At 39.3% G+C, this 19,902-nt stretch overlaps 1 protein-coding gene across 2 annotated transcripts in view; it reads right to left on the bottom strand.

Annotated features, from left to right (window-relative positions):
• Positions 1 to 262: 262 nt before the first annotated feature.
• The window catches only part of BUB1B (BUB1 mitotic checkpoint serine/threonine kinase B), a 65,805-nt gene continuing 46,165 nt past the window's right edge, over positions 263 to 19,902 (bottom strand). For both annotated transcript variants that reach the window (XM_014459417.2, XM_014459418.2), the window contains exons 13-23: positions 18,231 to 18,291; positions 18,008 to 18,113; positions 11,341 to 11,615; positions 10,252 to 10,385; positions 9,442 to 9,582; positions 8,805 to 8,905; positions 7,848 to 7,997; positions 6,499 to 6,641; positions 3,344 to 3,515; positions 2,238 to 2,344; positions 263 to 813 (exon numbers count right to left, since the gene is read on the bottom strand). In XM_014459417.2, coding sequence (XP_014314903.1) covers positions 582 to 813; positions 2,238 to 2,344; positions 3,344 to 3,515; positions 6,499 to 6,641; positions 7,848 to 7,997; positions 8,805 to 8,905; positions 9,442 to 9,582; positions 10,252 to 10,385; positions 11,341 to 11,615; positions 18,008 to 18,113; positions 18,231 to 18,291 — 1,622 coding nt within the window. In that variant the 3' untranslated portion in view covers positions 263 to 581. The remainder of the gene's footprint in view (positions 814 to 2,237; positions 2,345 to 3,343; positions 3,516 to 6,498; positions 6,642 to 7,847; positions 7,998 to 8,804; positions 8,906 to 9,441; positions 9,583 to 10,251; positions 10,386 to 11,340; positions 11,616 to 18,007; positions 18,114 to 18,230; positions 18,292 to 19,902) is intronic.

Raw genomic sequence — 19,902 nt, 5'->3', positions numbered from 1 at the left:
CTATGCTTTAATTATGTTCAATTTGTAACAATGAAATTGGGGGTCACCACAACATGAGGAACTGTATTAAAGGGTCGCGGCATTAGGAAGGTTGAGAACCACTGACCTAAAGGAATGGTTGGCTACTGTCTTGTTATGAACCTATCATAACAGTTCCAAATCTAGGATATATACATTTCCATGGTAAAACAGCTCCTGTCTACAAAACCAAGCCATTTATTATCTTAGTTGGCAAAAGTAGATGAGATGTTAGAAGCACAAATTTAACAAATACTATTTTATTATTTACAAAATACACAGTGATCAGAAGGGCACACATCACAAATTATGAAAGGAAAAAGTAGAGACAAATGCAATGAACGACAACAAGGTACCCATTCACATGGAGTCCATTTAGAACAAAACAGTTCTTTGTTAAAGTTTGACAAGAAGAGTAGGTACATTGCTGTGTAAAAAAACCGCCAGTTACCTAGAAGTACACCACTACCAAAAAGTAGAAAGTGTTGGTAGTGTATCTAAATGCGTCCTAGAGTACATTATAGCATAGACAGGTCTAGTGTTCTACAGCAGAACCAGTGGTTTTAGGCAGGAACCTGTGAGAGACTTGACTGCCTATCTTGCTGGAAGAGCAAAGCCCCAGGACCAATTAACTTCCCTACCTTCCATAAAGCTTTGTTCAGGTGACTGTAGAATGTGGTGTCAAACACCCCATTCATTTCTGCTGCAAGTTCCCTCAGAACAGACACTGTGGACTCATCACTGGCATTCAGAATCCGCACAAAGAATTTATTCCACAATTCACCATCTTTTAGCCTAAAAATATATAAAAACCATTTCTGTCAATATTAGGCATGTAAAAGTTAAAACTGTTTCTGTGTTTAACTCAGTGGTACATTTATGTACCATATGATTTAAGGTAATGCCTAGAACTCTAGAGTTAGAGATCATTCAAATAGTACTTTGGAAGTCCAAGGTGAAACTTAAAAAGACTATCATAGTAGGAAAAGCCATAATACAGTGCACTTAAAAAGTCTCTCATCTAAATCTATTAAATTTCCTCTGTGTTCTAAGATGTGGCACTTCTCTTCTACAAATAGAAGAAAAATGAATTTTGTCTCCTCTACTATAACTTTCCTAAAGTCTAGGTCATTAGAAAGACTATAGAACCTCTCCCCCTGCCCAGTGGTTTATTATCTTCACAATCCTCTGAGAATCCTAAGCTTGACTGAAGTAACTGCTGCTTAGTCTATGATGTTTGTACTTTTTCCCCCAAATCAGAGAAGCTGCCACTATTGTATAAGGCAGAGCTATTAGGAAATCCCAACCGACCCCACCTGTTTCTGTTTGTGTTAGACCCACCTAGGATCATAAACAACTGGAGGTACCTGAATCTATCCTATGTATCTTGCGTTATATTTCAAGCCTATTTTTAAAGTACATGTTGGAGGCAAATAAGATTGATCGAATTCTAAGTTAAATAAAGAAAAAATGCAATTCAATTGTTGGGAATGGGGAATGGAGGAGAAGGGTGTTAAGTCTTCAACACTGATTTTTTAAAACCAAAGAATGTATCAGTGATACCTTGGTAAACTTATTCTGTGAAGTTATTAGCTCTGATAAACTAAAGTGAAACATAGGATATTTAATAAGTTTCATGATCAGGCTTGAGAGAGTACTAAAGTTCTGAGACCAAGCAGCTCTTATTAAAAGAGCATTTACTTCTTCACCAAGGAGATTCAGTTCTCTGCTTTGGTTCCACCCATTCACTAAATAAATAATAGCCTACAATTAGTATATAATTTAGAAATTTAACTATCTTCAAGAGATGGTTATTAACTTTTGATAACAAAAGCTATTAAAAAGGGGTATAACACTAACACCAATTGGTTAGAAAATTATTCTCATGAAATGTTTCTACTAACATTTCTAACTAAGAGGCTCAATACTACAATTGCAGTCTGCATGATTCATCTAGGTCCAGAATGATGTCCTGAAGTCTGAGTAGTTTCTTGTTTTTTGGTTTTTTTCCCTTGTTTTTTTTTTCAGTTTCTTGTTTTTAATGACCAGTTCCTTTGCCCTGCACTAGGTGCTCCACTGATACTTAATAAAAACTGTTGAAATTAATGAAATCATGGCATTGGGACTAAGAAGACTAAGGCTGCCAAAGCAGAGAGAGCACCCAATAGAAAAAGAAAATTATTTGAGCAGGCAAAGACCCTGAAATCACCAATACTTACTCAGAAATATTTTGGCTAAGTTTCCAGAGGGACCCATCCCAGAAGACCTGTAGGTGTTCCTTGAACAATAGTAAATGTGCTAAATCTGCTATACCAAACAGATCTACCTGAAATCACAAAAAGCACCATCAGCTAAAACAATTCTCTGCTACTTGGCAATTTATTTAATTAATTATTTTTATTTATTTTTAGAGAGAGGAAGAGAGGAAGGCAGGGAGAGAGAGGGAGAGGGAGGAAGAGAGAGAGGGAGAAACATCATTCGGTTGTCTCCCACACTCACCCCGATAGGGGATCAAACCTGCAACCTAGGTATATGCCCTGAGTGGGAATCGAACCCGCCACCTTTTGGTGTACGGGACAATGCTCCAACCAACTGAGCCACACCGGCCAGGATCCATGGAAATTTATTTATATAGGAAGTTGAAAGATACTAGAATGATTAAATTTATTTTATGACATATATTTTAGTAGACTGTTCTGTACCCTTACAGTAAAGGGAGAAGCTCCCCCAAAGAAGTGATCAATGGAGCCAACTCTAGGAACTATCCTTAAGAACAAAAGGCAACAAAAATATCTGGACTGACAAATTCAAATGTGTAGATCTACTGAATTTGCATGGACTCCAGCTGTGATCTAAATGTGGTCCATATGACTAATTCAGGTTCATGCTACATATTCAATCAGCAAATGCTGTATGTCCAAAACTGAGTCAGAAAGGGTTGTGCATATAATGTATAAAACACTTTACATTTGTCCTAATGTTCCCTTTATATTTTTTAATTTAATCCTCACAACAAATCTTATGTATACAGAGCAGATTATTCTTATTTTACAGAGATCACACAAAATGATTTACTACATAGGTAAGTGCTAGAAATAGCCCTGACACTTAGGTTACTTAGTCATGGGTTTGCATGTGCCTGTGTATATTCTTTAATGTTGTGACAAAAAAAATGGTATATTTTGTTTGATTTGATGATATTTGAAAATTAGGTCATCTATTCCAGGAGAGACAATATCAGTAAACACTAGCTTTCATAGCTTATCTAGAAAAGAAAGAGATGAAGAACCCTCTCCATATTTGCTCAGGCTTGTTTTACACTTACCTGGTAGGGAGAAGAACAGTTAGCCAGGATCTTTTGTCCTTCCAGGATCTGTACAGTCCGAAAACCGCTGATGGTAAAAACATCTAGCTGTGCTCTAAGGTCCACACTGTAGGAAAAGTCCACTATGTTCAAAGCTTGATTGTTCTTATCACAATCATAGGGATCGTAGATTCTAAGCCCAGGTTTAAGAGAAAGAGATAATAAAAAATAGGCCATGAATGAAGCTGCATAGCTGGTCTTAAACAAAAACAAAAACAAAAAAAAGAAAAAGAAAGAAAGAAAAAGATAAAAAAGAGGTACTGCAGGTGTGTCTTAGCTATGCCAACAGCTCCCCCCAGTGGTTAGTTTTGAAAATACACCTGTAGGAGCAGTGGCAGTGTCCATCCACCCAAGTGGGCAAGTGGGGAATGTCAAGATTCTAGTTGAGTGACACAAGTATTAGTGCATATCTAAACCACAGTGCATGGTCACCACAGAACACTTATCAAGTTTCCATAAGTACAGAAAGTAGAGTGCAGGCCTCTGCCTTACACTGCACATATTAACACACAGAACAGCAATGATTTATACACTGATGAGAATTATGATGGAGAAAATTAAGCTTTTATAGGTGTCATAACCTTTCTGTTTATTACTATAGATTAGATTTTCCAAGTTTCCATTTTAATTCAGATTCCTTTCTCCCAGATTTTAACGGAAAATATAGGACTTCTTTTTTTTTTTTTTGTAAAGTGCTACCTATATTGTAACTTATCCTGTTTTCTATTAAACTAACACCAAATTCAACCTTACTCTTATTTCAACCCTTATTTCCTAAAACAAAAAACAAACAAAAAAACAATTTTGTAACACTAATTCACCATTAATTAATTTTATTTCCTTGGGTTTACCTATTCCATGCAATAAAGCTACTATTCAAAGAGATGTAGGAACTATTTATGTGAGAGAAAAGAATGGATTATTTTTGTGTTTCTTTGTCTCTTTGCTTTTCTCAGTTCCCTCAAATCCTGATTGACATTGGTGGCAGGTCCTCTATTCCTAAATACAGGCTTTGATTAAACCACTCATGTGTTTCTACAGCACAGAACGATCTATTTTACCTATTTGCTCCCATTTTATATGATGCAACTGTTTTGGCCATCACAAAATTGTAATTTCTAGATATTTTAAAACTTGGGAGAGATAGGAAAAATGTTTCTTAGGTTAATAAAAAGCAGCAGCAAGATCTCCTCACTCTCTAATTAGCCACTATTACCTTGGACAAGGCATTTCACTATTTTGGATCTCATTTCATCACAAAAAATATATATAAGCACTGCATTAAATGATTTCAAAAGGTTCTTTAAATCCTTTTGAATGTATATGAAATTTCCTACCAAATTTGACAAGTCATGACAAAAAGAAGGGATATCTAAATACATAGTGCACAAATGCCCAATCCTTAAAGGGCTTAGAATATCCCTTTGCTTAAAATTTTGGTAGACCTGAGAATTCTAGCATTATCCTCTAAACTTTCAGTGGGGTTTTCACATTGGGAACACATGGGGGAGAGGGGTGTCTGGTGGTCACAATGGCTGGGGGAATATAAGTTGTATTTAATTGGATGGGGTGGGGGCAGTTATGGGAGAATAGTGATATAAAACATCCTAAAATGTTTGGAATAGACTGGCATGAAGAATTATCTTATCCAAAATACTTTTGGTGCCCTGGATGAGAAATCCTGCTGTATTATGCCTGGAGAAGACTTTAGGATTCTGCTATCTCAGGAAAGAAGGTGGGATGCTCCAGTTCTTTTGGTTATAATTGCAAAAATACACTGGGGGTTCCTTTAATTTCCATACCAACTATAATTTAGAGTTGAATTGAGTCTTCTCTTACAGATTAAGCAATCAGGAGAAATGTAAAGAATAACTGCTGCTTTTGGGTTGGGGCAGACAAAGCATCTTTAAACCAAACTGCTTTACTCAAATACCATGAGACCAATAAACACTACAAAGGTATGCTGGACCTCTAGTCCTTCTCATAAAACAAAACCTGTGGACTATGCCTTCATTGTTCATGCCTTAATGTGTTCTTTCTTTATTTTTTAATTAAATATAATGGAGTGACACTGGTTTGCAAAACCATATAGGTTTCAAGTGTACAACTCAATAAAACATCATCTGTACACTGCATCATGCTCCCACTGCCCCAAGCCAAGTCTCTTTTCATCCTCATTCTCCCTTTGCCTACCTCCGCCTACCCCTGCTCCCCTTCCCTCTATCACCACACTGTTGTGTCTATGTTATATATATGCGGGGTTTTTCTTTTCTTAATCCCCTCACCTTTTTCACCCAGCTTCCCAACCCCCCTCCCCTTTGACAGCTGTCAGTCTGTACTCTGTATCTGTGAGTCTATTTCTATTTTTTGTTTATTTTGTTCATTAGATTCCACATGTAAGTGAGATCACATGGTATCTGTCTTTCTTTGGTTGGCTTATTTCACTTAGCATAATACTCTCCAGGTCCATTCATGCTTCACAAGAGGTAAGATTTCCTTCATTTTTTTTTTTTAAATATATTTTATTGATTTTCCACAGAGAGGAAGGGAGAGAGATAGAGAGTTAGAAATATCGATGAGAGAGAAACATCGATCAGCTGCCTCCTGCACATCTCCTACTGGGGATATGCCCGCAACCAAGGTACATGCCCTTGACCGGAATCGAACCCGGGACCTTTCAATCCACAGGCCGACGCTCTATCCACTGAGCCAAACTGGTTTTGACAGAAATTATCATAATACTCAGAGTGGTTAATTATTTTTTTCTGAATTAATGTATTTCCAAAATGTTATTTTTTTCCTGGCCCCACTCAAAGAAAGACTGGACAATCTACTTTATATTCCCCCAAATATTCATATTTTATTTTCTTTTTGATAGAAATCATCATAATACTCAGAGTGGTTAATTATTTTTTTCTGAATTAATGTATTTCCAAAATGTTATTTTTTTCCTTTGAATTCTTTTAAACTATTGACTGTTTAAATGGTTATTGACTTTTAGGTAGCAAATATTTTCTTAATATACTGTGTTTGTCACTGTGGCATTTATTGAAAGGCAAAAGAAAATGGCAACCATCTATGTTTGAGAGAAGCATAAAAGAATGAAAAGGACCAACCTGTTTCTAAAAAGCAGAGTACTTGGACTCAAGTCACCATGGACTATTTCTGCTTTGTGTAGTTTCTCCACGATTGTCAAAAGGTTATAAACAATCAACACTGTTATTTCATGGGTAATCAATTCGCTGTGTTGAAAAAGATCCTGGAGATAGAAGGACAACAAAATTCACTGTCTCTTAAGTTAGGGAGACTGCACTTATACTCAATACCTTGCTGGCTGCTGCTTTGTCCTCTTTCTTGTTGTTCTCTACTAGAATTGGGGGCTCTTTTGTAGGTTGGGCCTCTGTCCCAGTTTTAACAACACTATTCTCCTGTAAGATTGTGAGGATTTAATGAAATAATGGACTAAGAGCATTAAGGACAAACCTAGCCCATAAACGGTGTTCTATACATGGTAGTTTTAAAATACCCTTATTCCAACCATTTAGGGAAATCATACTACAGTAAAAATATGCAGCAAAACCTTCTTAAGAACATTACAGAGAATAAAATGTTACATTGTGGTTGGGTTCTAAACATAATCCAGTGGGGGTCATAGTAAAAAGCTCTGTAACTCTTCTAGGATCTGTAAGCAAAGATCCACACTTTTGTGAGCATTTACTGTAGGAGCTAGACCAGGTTCACAAAGTAAATAGTGGCAAAAGTGTCTCTTGTGCTTCTGCAGGAGGAGAAGAGAAGAAACCATGTGAAATAGCCCAGAGTGCTCTGTTCTTAACAGGGCCCGCCTCATGGGAAACCAGTTACCCAGAGCCTACCAGACCCGGGAAGGAACTCCCGCCCACTCTAGCTAGCCTGTTCCACACTGGGAGGTGGGGTAGGGGAGGACAGAACACAGAGACATAGGCTCCTAAAAATATAAATTACAGGACTATACAATGCCCCCCTTTCCTCCCCTCACACCTTATCACCACATTACTAAAGCTCTTTTTATAGCAGTTCCTTTTACCTAGTACATCGTATTGGCTATCAAGAAAAAATTACAAGGAATACTAAAAGGCAAAACCAAAATTTGAAGAGACAGACCAAGTGTCAAAACCAGAGATGACAGGAAAATTGGAATTAACCAACCAGGAATTTAAAACAAGAGGGACCATGAGCTGATGATGATCATAGATGACAGGGTCATTACACAATTATCTACTTTTGTATATGTCTGAACATTGATATAAGTTAAAAGAGGTTCTCGGTCAAAATAACTTGGGAAAAGAAAATGATCAATGCTTTTCATTTATAATGAGTTGGTATACTTCTAGATGATTAACAAGAATTTTGTACTAAATTCTTTTGCTAAATGGAACACAAATCTCTCTACGTGAGGACTTTAAATTGTTTTTATATTATTGCAAACCTGAAGGGTGAAGCAGTTTGTATACTGGTGCCAAGCGATACAGCCGTCTTGGTACTGATAATAGCTGCACAAGTAATCACACTCCTCATTTGAACGTTCCTTTAACTTGAGGTTGATGTAAAAGTCCCATGGGACAGTTTGAGAAGATACCTGGTAAGAAATGATATTTTAAAAATAAGAGCAATTAGAATCTATGGTTATTGTCGGCAGATTAAAAACATTCCCTCCAGCCCTTCTAATACCCCAACAAAAAATAATAGTAAAGGGATATTTTGAAAGGCATAAATCTATAACAAAAGAGCTGAGAGCAATCAAATCTATGCCACAAGATCATCTGCCTCTCCTTTCCTCTTTCTAAAAATCAATAAAAACATATTTATAAAAAATTTCTAAGGATAAAGTGTTTTAAACCAAGAAATCTAATATCCAAACTACCAATCAAGTAAAGATGTGGAATAAAATTTTCAGAATACAAGATTTCAAAAAACTTACATCCCATACATCCCTTCTCAGGAAGCTACTAAAGCATGAGGGCTTAAACCAAGAAAGAAAAAAAAAATGGAATCCAACTAAGTGGGCATCCAATCTAAGAATGAGGTAATGTGAATCCCTGGGATGGTGGTGAATGAAAATTTCAAAATAATATTGTGTGTGTGTGAAGTCTAGAATGTAACTTGTCAATACTGGAGCAGGGCAAAAAATTTCAGATTTTCTCAAAAAGATAAAATTACAGAATACTGAGTATGTTTGGACATATTAAGAGAGTTACACAATAGCTTCTTATTTTTGATATCTGATCCTGGAATATAATGGTGAGTGATTTCTTGAAGCATCAGTGATTTTCCTATAAGAAGCTTATAGACTATTCAAAGAATTTGATGGTACCATGGGGACACAGTTATTGCTTCAACTCACTTTATTTACAAGGTAACTGTAATGACAAGGAATCAGTCCTACCTTTATTATGGTCAACTCTGCAGAGTTTCTTGGTGTCACCCAGAATAATTTGTAATCTTCACATATTAGGTATTCTTTTTTAATGCAATAATCCTCATTACCTGTTGAGAAGGTTTTGATTTCAATTAAAAACCACTGGAATATATATAGGGCCCCTAGCTTTTACTTCTTGGTTTAAGGGCTAATAGCACCTTATAATTAGTCATTTAGTAGCAGCTAGAATACTTCAAAATCATTTGTTAGCCAGTCTGGTGTGGCTCAGTGGTTGAGCATTGAGCCAGGAACTAGGAGGTCACAGTTCGATTCCCAGTCAGGGTACATGCTAAGTTTGCAGGCTCTATCCCCAATAGGGGGCATGCAGGAGGTAGCTGAAGATGATTATATCTCATCATTGATGTTTCTATCTCTCCCTCTCCCTTCCTCTCTCTGAAATAAAAACATATTTTTAAAAAATCATTTATTAAAAAAAAAAAAAAAATCATTTATTAAATACTGAAAGGAAGACAGAACTCCTAATGATTCTGTTTCTTGTAATCTAGAAATATTTATTGCTCAAAAGCATAAAGCTCAAGTACAAAAATAATCACTTACTTGTACACTGTCATACACAAAAGGACATGCATTCAATGGTACTTACCCAGTTCAATTTCCTTCTCTATTTCCAACTTAGGCATTGGTCTATCTTCTACAAAAAACTCTGCAGAAGCACTCAGCTCTGGTTGGGATTTCAGTAGTAGTCTGCGATACTGTGAACACCAGGGTGACTGAATGGGGTTTTCTGGGGGAGGAGGAGAAGTTATAAAAAAAACACACCCAAAAAACCTACAATGAGTATTATAACAGAGGGGAAAAACAAGATTGCATGATCAATACTGCTAACCTAACAAAACTCATCTATCTCAAGTCTTTATGATATTACTAGAGGCCCAGTGCATGAAATTCATGCACTGGGGCGGGAGGGGGGGTGCGGGGGGGCAGGTCCCTCAGCCTGGCCTGTGCCCTCTCACAGTCTGGGAGCCCTCGGGGGATGTCCGACTAATGGCTTAGGCCTGCTCGGACATCCTTAGTGCTGCCATGGAGGTGGGAGAGGCTCTCGCCACCGCCACTGTGCTTGCCAGCCATAAGCCTGGCTCAGGGCTTCTGGCTGAACGGTGCTCCCCTGGTGGGAGCGCACTGACCACCAGGGGGCAGCTCTTGCATTGAGCGTCTGCCCCCTGGTGGTCAGTGCGCGTCATAGTGACTTGTCGTTCCACTCTTCGGTCAATTTGCATATTAGCCTTTTATTATATAGGAGGATGTTCTGTTAGTACTAATATATTCTAGAAATTTCACAATTTATGGAAACTTTTCTAGAAAAGAAAACAGTTCAGTTTGCTGAAATAAATAAGTGTGCACTACACATGGATGTAGATGTTTGCTTACAAGTCAGTGGTATATGTGTACTTACCTATAGCCTCATTAGTAAGCTCCAGTTTCTCAGGAATATGAAGACATTTGATGGAGGAGGTGCTTATAACTGAGGCAGAAGATCCAGACAAGCCAGAGGAATGTGTGGCCTCACCGCTGTCTTCAATAATTGGGCTGAAAGAATTACAAATCAGTCAATCCTCATAGGGAAAATACATGTCAATTTTATGTTATATAACATTTTGATATTTAATAGTCTCATTTTCAAAGACCATTATTTTCCTGAAACAAAAGTAGATTCATAATCAGAATCTAGGTAGCTTTATCTACCCTGGTTAACAGGCAATACCTAGCATTAAATTTCTAAATTATGCTTTATTTACCTAATCTATAGTAAATGCCTATTCTATATCTATCCTAAACGATTGAGAAAACTGAAACAGACACTAACTTTCTTCCTGTTGATCGCTTCTCTGGATTTTTTACTCTGCAAAAAGAAAGGGTCAAAAAAGAAAACGGGACACCAACATCACTCAAGGTGAAAACATGCTAACAAATCTGATAAAAAGTTTGTTGGAGAAAAAGTCTGAAAATGCAGTTTAAAAACAAAAATTGGCAAACTTAAGACTATTCCTGAAGCTGAAATAAGTTTGCTAAAATTAGCCAACTTTTAAATATGGATAGATTATAAGGCTTAGTCTCTGGCTCTCTATGCCATTCCCTCATAATTATTCTTTGTTCATTTCCACCTCTCTATCAAAATATACTTTTTAAAAATATATCTCTAGTTGCCTAACCGAAGTTAGTATCAAGTTATTCTACTATTATTTTAAACTTAATGTTAAAGGAAAAATAAATGCTTCTTCTCTTCCAATCAGGTATACACCATGTTCCTCCTGGGCCTCTTAGTCTCCTAACCATAAAAATGTACTTTTCTGACCCTCATATTTAAATCAATTACTAAATTCCTTTGACACTTTATCTGGGGGAGTCCTATTGTCATGTAAAGCACTTAGCACAGTTCCTGACAGGTAGTAAGAGATGATAATTAATTGCTACAACTGATTAGCACACACAATAAGAGAGCACTTAAACAACCGGGTTTGTGCAACCTGTAATCATCAATCACCTCAGCTTCTTGATGCTGAGAGGTGAACTGTAGATAGTGGCACAAGTAGTCTGTTGGTCCTCAGAGGTCTTCACATCTAGATCCTCTTCCTGCAACAGTCTCTCAGGATCAGAAGGGAGATCCTTCAAGGATAATATCTCATGAAAAGGAGTGGATACAAAACGAGCTGCTCTAGCAAAGTCACAGGAGTCTTCTGGGTTAGGACAAATAGTTACGTTCCTGAAACCTGTGATAATAGCATCCTCACTCAAAGGCTCAATTCCTGTAAATTCATCCTGAAATAAAAATCAAGTAAAGTTCAGCTGAAATATTTCAATAAGCATATGGATGCCCTATCTTTTTTACTTAGAGAGACATACTGTTGCTATGTGATTTTCAACACAGGGTACAAAAGTAGTGTATCAGAATCTCTAAGAAAAGACAATTTAAAAAGCACATCATAACATTTGAAGAAAAAAGTTTTGTATCATGAAAACAGCAAACTACATTTCATCAAAAATACACTATGAGGAATCTCCATACAACACACAAAGGAAAAATACTGGGCAATGGTTTTTTTTTCCCAACCAATTTCACCTAAGAACTAAAGGGCTAAAACTATTTTTTTTTTTTTTGGCCTAGAGAATGTTCTGATAATTTGCTATACTACTAGTTTTTAAGTAATCTTCTATGCCAAATAGTTAATTTTTATTAAAAGTAATTTACAACCATGGTAGAAAAATATGGAAAACAAAATATAAAGTATAAAGAGAAACATTTAAAATATGCCTTTGTCTTTAAAAGTAATACATATATATGGTTTTAAAAAGTCAACTAATTTGCCCTGGCCAGTGTGGCTCAGTTGGTTGAGTGTTGTCTGGGGCACCAAAAGGTTGCTGGTTCGATTCCCAGTCAGGGCACATGCCCAGGTTGCGGGTTCAGTCCCCAATAGGGGTGCATATGGGAAGCAACTGATTGATGTTTCTCTCTCACATCCATGTTTCTCTCTCATTCTTTCTCTCACTTCCTCTCTAAAAATATATAAAACATGCCCTAGCTGGTTTTGCTCAGTGGATAGAGCGTTGGCCTGCGGACTGGAGGGTCCTGGGTTTGATTCCAGTCAAGGGCACATGCTTGGGTTGCAGGCTTGATCCCCAGTAAGGGGACGTGCAGGAGACAGCCAATCAATGATTCTCTCTCATCACTGATGTTTCTATCTCTCTCTCCCTCTCCCTTCCTCTCTCAATAAAAATATATTTTAAAAAAAGAGAAGGAAATCTCACCTTTAAAAAAAATAAAAATATATAAAACATATTAAAAAATAAAGTCAAATAGTTCAAAAGGATTTAAAAGGATATATAGTGAAAAATTCTCCCTCCTGCACTTGAACCCTATCTTCCCCATCACTTCAATTATCACTCCCCAGAAACAATCATTGTTGTCATATATATTATCTGGTGGGATACAGGAACAAGCATATCCTATGCATTTAAAAAGTGTATTTATTTTTATTTATTGATTTCAGAGAAATCGATTTATTATTCCATTTATTTATCATTTATGCATTCATTGGTTGTTTTTTACATGTGCCCTGACCAGAGATCCACAACCTTGGCATATTGGGACGATGCTCTAACCAACTAAGCTACCTGGCCAGGGCAAAAAAAAAAAAAAAGGTATTTTTAAAGCAAGTGAAATATATGCTAGTACAGGTGACCCTTGAACAACATGGGGGTTAAGGGAGGAGACCCTCTCCCCCTGCACAGAAAACCCTTGGATAACTTTGAGTCTCCCAAAACTTAGAAGTCATCCTTTGGTGTCATGGGGAATTGGCTTCAGGTGACCCCCTTCCCCCGCCAGATGCTAAAGTCCCTTATGTAAAACTAGAGGCCCGGTGCACAAAAATTTGTGCACTCGGGGCGGGGGGTCCCTCAGCCCGGCCTGTGCCCTCTCGCAGTCCGGACCCCTCGGGGATGACCACCTGCTGGCTTAGACCTGCTCCCCGGGGGATTGGGTCTAAGCTGGCAATCAGACATCCCTCTGGCAGCCTGGCAGCCCTCGGGGGATGTTCACTTGCCAGCGGGGAGCAGGCCTAAGCTGCAGTCGGACATCCTTAGCGCTGCTGAGGAGGCGGAAGAGGCTCCCACCACCACTGCTGTACTGGCAGCCATCAGCCTGGCTTGTGGCTGAGCAGAGCTCCCCCATGTGGGAGCGCACTGACCACCAGAGGGCAGCTCCTGCATTAAGCGTCTGCCCCCTGGTGGTCAGTGTGTGTCATAGTGACCAGTCATTTCCAGTCATTCTGCTGTTAGGGTCAGTTTGCATATTACCCTTTTACTATATAGGATAGAGGCCTGGTGCACGGGTGGGGGCCGGCTGGTTTGCCCTGAAGGGTGTCACAGATCAGGATGGGGGTCCTGCTTGGGTGCCTGGCCAGCCTGGGTGAGGGGCTGATGGCTGTTTTCAGGCTGGCCACACCCCCTTTAGGGTGGGGGTCCCCACTGGGGTGCCTGGCCAGTCTGGGTGAGGGGCTGAGGGCTGTTTTCAGGCTGGCTGGTGACTGAAGCTCCCAGCCTCTCCTTTTTTCCTTTTTTTTTTATTCTGGGATTTATTTACCTTCTATAATTGAAACTTTGTTGCTGTCACTGGAGCTGAGAGCTGGCTCCTGCTTGCTGCAGCTCTGAGGCCACGGCCAGCTGAAAGCAGGTATCTGGGGTTTGTTTAGCTTCTATAATTGAAACTTTGTTGCTTTCGGAGCTCAGAGCCGGGCCACAGCAGGCGGGTAACCTTGGCTTCCTCCATCACTGGAGCAAGCAAGCCTCCTGCTCACTTCAGCTGCGTGGCTGCCAGCCGCCATCTTTGTTGGCGGTTAATTTGCATATCTCGCTGATTAGCCAATGGGAAGCGTAGCTAAAGTACGGTCAATTACCCTTTTTGTCTTTTATTAGATAGGATGGCATAGAATAATGCATATATTTGGCCTCCCCCATTCATAGATTCCCAACCATGGATGAAAAATACTGTTTGGTTGGTTAATCTGTGAATGTAAAACATGGGCATATGGAGGACCAACTGTATACTGGAAAAAATTCCATGATTCCATGTATAAATGGACCTGGACAGTTCAAACCTATGTTAAGGTTCAACTGTATATATTGTGCTGAAAAAAATGTTTTTATTGATTTTTTTAGAGTGAGGAAATGAGAGCGAAAGAGAGAGAAACATTGATGATGTGAAAAAGAAACACCAATCAGTTGCCTCCCATATGCACCCCAACTGGGTCTGAACCCACAACCTGGTTATGTGCCCTGACCAGGAATCGAACCAGTAACCTTTGGTGCATGGGATAATGCTCAACCAACTAAGCCACACCAGCTAGGACTGTAGATATTATTCTTATGCATTATATTTTTAGCATATTTTCTGTGCTATTAAAAATCCTTTAAAAACAATATGACCACTCTCCCCTTCCACTCTTTCTAGAAATCAGTGGAAAAAGTATTCTTGGGTGATGATTTAAAAAAAAACCCCCACAGCATTGTATATCAGTGTGGCATATATCCTTCTAAAACCTTTACTGGAGTGCAGAAATATGGGCTCACCTTGCTTGTAATTACTGATTCTGAACTCATGAAATACCTAAATAATGTTGTGGAACAATTAAGAGTATATAAGTGTTCAGTTAAAAACAAAACAAAACACAATATGATCACACTGTGGGTCTATCAGAAGTCAACCAATTTTTTTAGATTATTCCCTGTTTTTTACTATTATAAAACTATTTTAAATATCCTTATATATTTAAGTCTTTAGGAATATCTTAATATCTTAGGAATAATTCCTAAAAATAGGATTATCAGGTCAAACAAAAGGTTATGAACACTAAGGGTCTTTATACATACGGTATACTGCCCTCAGAGAGGTGGTACTACTTTACACATTTACCTGGAGTATACAAAAGTGCCTATTTCATTTAACCCTTGTGGATGCTAGATATTAATTTCCTAGGTGATCAATTTGACATATACTTTAAATTTCTGATAACATTTGTAAGTAGAGGTGAGAGGTACATCTAAAAGAAACAAGAGCCCTAGCCAGTTTGGCTCAGTGGACAGAGCATCGGCCTGCGGACTTCTGTAGTATCAGGACATGATTTTGCAAGTCTCTGTCACAACATAAACTTTGATGCTGATGAGAGAGGACAGGGTAATGACTTTTTTCTATTAAAAACTAACAAACATGTTTCTTATAGAAGCAATCAAATATAAATAATTGTTTAAAAGGCAAAACTGCCCATTTCTGCCACCAAGAGATGACTACTATTAACATTGATATAGCCCTCCTTATGTGTTTGTTCTATTTTTGTTTTGTTTTATAAAAATGAGAGTTTACCCCTGGCACGTGTGGCTCAGTTGGATGAGTGTCATCCCATGCACCAAAAGGTCATGTTGATTCCAGATGAGGGCACATGCCCAGGCTCAATCCCTAGTTGGGAGCATGCAGGAGGCAGCCGATCAATGATTCTCTCTCATCATTGATGTTTCTATCTTTCTCTCTTTCTCCCTTCCTCTCTGAAATCAATAAAAACATATTAAAAATAAATAAAACCCCAAAACTAGATTAAGATAGACTCCTTTAATAATTCAGCCCATTTCCGAACAGCTGAACCTAGAACTACAACCTCCAAATCCAGCCTATCCATTCATTATGTTCTCTGGTGGTATTCTCAGGAACACAGTATATAATTATTACTTTTCTACACTGTTACCTTTTCATAGTGGTCAGTAAACTATCAGAATTATCTGGGAGAGTATTTAAAACAAACAAAAATACATGCTTGTTTTGTTGACTGGCCACCCCAATAAATTAGTTTTAAAAAATATATGCTTGGACTTCATCCCTAGAAATTCTAATTCAGTATAGGTAGAATGGGGCCTGAGCACCTGCCGTCATAAATGGCTCCCTAGTCTCTTCTGTTGCTAGAAAATTGTCTACATCTTGATCTAGGTGGAAATTGCAAAAATATTCACACATGTAAAAACTCATCTAGCTGTACAATTAATGTGTTCAGTCTCCTGGATGTAAAATATACCTCATTAAAGAAGTAAATGGGGAAAAACATGTTTAGAAAGTTTCCCCAAGTGATTCATTCCCTAGGATATGGAGAATACACTGCTTTAACTCTGTTTTCTGTCAAATTTTCAGATTAAACATATTCCACTTTCTTCCACCTCAAGACAAGTTTCCAGATGCTGGTTTGAAGACAGGGATGAATTTCTTCCTTAAAACTTCAATGAAATGTCAATGATAAAAGTTACTTACTTTGACTTGGATTTTTATAAACTAGTCATGTCACTAATCCATAGTGGTTAAAACAGAACATTACTAAAGTCAAATGGTTGGTCACATAACTCTTCTATTGCCACAAAAAGCATTTTATATAAAAAGAACAACGATTCTTTGCTATGTTACTTTAAAAAAAAGTGCTTAAGGCTTTTAACACAATACTTTTTCCCCCACTTTAAAAAAGTGAGATATAATTCACATACCAAAAAAATCACCCTTTTAAAGTGTACATTTCAGTGGTTTTGAGCATATTCACAAGGTTGTACAATCATCACCACTATCTAACTCCAGAACATTTTCACCCCCCACCCCCAAAACCCCATACCCATTAGCAGTCACTCTCTAACTCCTCTAACCTCTTATCCCCATCCCCTGGAAATCCCTAACCCTGGAAATCCCTAATCTAGTTTCTGTTTTGTTTGTTTTTTAATATATTTTATTACTGATTTCAGAGAGGAAGGGAGAGGGAGAGAGAGAGAAACATAGATGATGAGAATCACTAATGGGTGGCCTCCTGCATGCCCTACACTGGGGATCAAGCCAGCAACCATGGCCTCCTGCATGCCCTGACTGGAAATCAAACCGTGCTTTCCTGGTTCATAGGCGGATGTTCAACCACTGAGCCACGCCAGCTGGGCTTATTTCTCTTTTAATGAATTTGCCTATTCTAGACATTTCATATAAATGGAATCATATAATATGTGGTCTTTTGTGTTTAGCTTCATTCACTAAATTAAGTGTTTTCAAGGTTCAACCATATTATAAGATGTATCAGTTCCTCTTTCTTTTTTATGCCTGAATCCACAGTAGGAATATACAACATTTTATTTATCCATGCCTCAGTTCATGGACATTGGGTTTCCACTTTTTGACTATCATGAATAATGCTATGAATAGTCGTGTACAAGTTTTTTTGGTGTTAATGTATGTTTTTAATTCTCTTGGATATAAGCCTAGGAGAGAATTTCTGATAATGTGGTCACTCTAGGTTTATTTTGAGAAACTGTTGTACAAAGTGGCTATACCATTTTACATTTCTACCAGCAATGTATAAATGTTCTAATGTCTCAATATCCTCACCAACACTTGTTATTTTCTGTCTTTATTATAACCATCCTAGTGCTTATCCTAGTATCTCACTGTGGTTTTGATTCTGACTAATAATGTTGAACATCTTTCCATGTGCTTTTTAAAATTGATTTTTAGAAAAAGAGAGGGAGGTAATAAAACTGGCCAGTGCTTTTTTCAAGTCAGTAATTTTCACTTGAATCCTAAACTTTTTTTGAGAATTGAATGAAACAATCCACTAGTCCACTTATATTATCTTAGGAATACTTCTTACACAAACATCTGGAGACACATCTTCATTTGAATTGATGCTGTCTGATGTTTTGAGAACTGCAAGGGGTTTTCGTTGGACTAAAACCCGTGGAGGATCTGTAGGAGGACTATAAAAAGACACATTCCATTTAACAATATTTTTTTGTTGACAGAGATAACAGTAAACTCTCAATTATAAAAATAGAAAACTTTAAAGTGTCAAAACAAAACAAAAATACTCAAACCTGATATTCTTTTTTTCTGAAAGAAGAAACTCATCAAAAATGGAGAAAGGTACACTGGGACCTATAGAAAAAAGAGACTAGATTTATACCCTTTAGAGCAGTGGTTCTCAACCTTCCTAATGCCGCGACCCTTTAATACAGTTCCTCATGTTGTGGTGACCCCCAATTTCATTGTTACAAATTGAACATAATTAAAGCATAGTGATTAACCACAAAAACAATATGTAATTATATATGTGTTTTCCAATGTTCTTAGGCGACCCCCAAAGGGGTTGCAACCCACAGGATGAGAACTGCTGCTTTAGAGTAAACGCTCTATTCTTCAAGGAAACTAGATCAATTAATATTTTGTACTGTTTGAAAGCAGAAAGGCAACTTTGTTTTTTATAATGAACTAGAGTCCTGGTGCACGAAACTCATGCACAGGGGCGGGGGGGATCATCCCTTCAGCCCAGCCTGCACCCTCTCCAATCCAGGACCCCTCGGGGGATGTCCGACTGCCGGTTTAGGCCCAATTCTGGGAATTGGCAGTCGGACACCCCTCTCACAATCCTGGACTGCTGGCTCCTAATTGCTCACCTGCCTGTCTGCCTGCCTGGTTGCCCCCAACTGCTCCCCGTGCTGGCCTGGTCGCCCCTCATGGCCCCCCTGCCAGCCTGCTGTTCAGTTGTTTGGCTGTCCCTCACTCACCCCCCTGCTAGCTTGGTCACCCCACGCAGCCTGCTTGTTCGGTCGTTTGGTCATCCCTCACTAACCCCCTGCCGGCCTGGTCGTAGGCAGCCATCTTGTGATGGCGTGAGGGTTAATTTGCATGTCACCTCTTTATTATATAGGACTAGAGGCCTGGTGCACAAAAATTTGTGCACTCGGGGGTGTCCCTCAGCCCGGCCTGTGCCCTCTGGCAGTCTGGGACCCCTCGGGGGATGTCCACCTGCTTAGGCCCGCTCCCCAGGGGATGTCCACTTGCCAGCGGGGAGCAGGCCTAAGCTGCAGTCGGACATCATTAGTGCTGCTGAGGAGGCGGAAGAGGCTCCCGTCACCCTAAGCTGCAGTCGGACATCATTAGTGCTGCTGAGGAGGCGGGGGAGGCTCCCGTAACCACCGCTGTGCTGGCAGCCATCAGCCTGGCTTGTGGCTGAGCAGAGCTCCCCCTGTGGGAGTGCACTGACCACCAGGGGGCATCTCCAGCATTGAGCGTCTGCCCCCTGGTGGTCAGTGTGTGTCATAGTGACCAGTCATTCCCAGTCATTCTGCTGTTAGGGTCAATTTGCATATTACCCTTTTATTATATAGGATAGAGGCCTGGTGCACGGGTGGGGGCCAGCTGGTTTGCGCTGAAGGGTGTCCTGGATCAGGGTGGGGGTCCCACTGGGGTGCCTGGCCAGCTTGGGTGAGGGGGCTGAGGGCCGTTTTTAGGCTGGCCACACTCCCTTCAGGGTGGGGGTCCCCACTGGGGTGCCTGGCCAGCCTGGGTGAGGGGCTGATGGCTGTTTGCAGGCTGGTCAAGCCCCCCAAGGGGACCCTCACCCCATGGGGGTGTGGCCAGACTAGGTGTGGGGCTGAGGCTGTTTTCAGGCTGGCCACACTCCTTTTCATGTGGGGTCCCTCCTGGGGTGCTGTCAGCTGGTGAGAGCTGTGGCATTTCAGCTGCACCACTCCCTTCAGGTAGGGG

The sequence above is a fragment of the Myotis lucifugus genome, unplaced genomic scaffold (genome assembly GCF_000147115.1).
Source record: "Myotis lucifugus unplaced genomic scaffold, Myoluc2.0 scaffold_109, whole genome shotgun sequence".
NCBI classification, from domain to species: Eukaryota; Metazoa; Chordata; class Mammalia; order Chiroptera; family Vespertilionidae; genus Myotis; species Myotis lucifugus.
The sequence above is the reverse complement of the archived record's forward strand: the minus strand, read 5'-3'. Positions and strand labels throughout refer to the sequence as shown.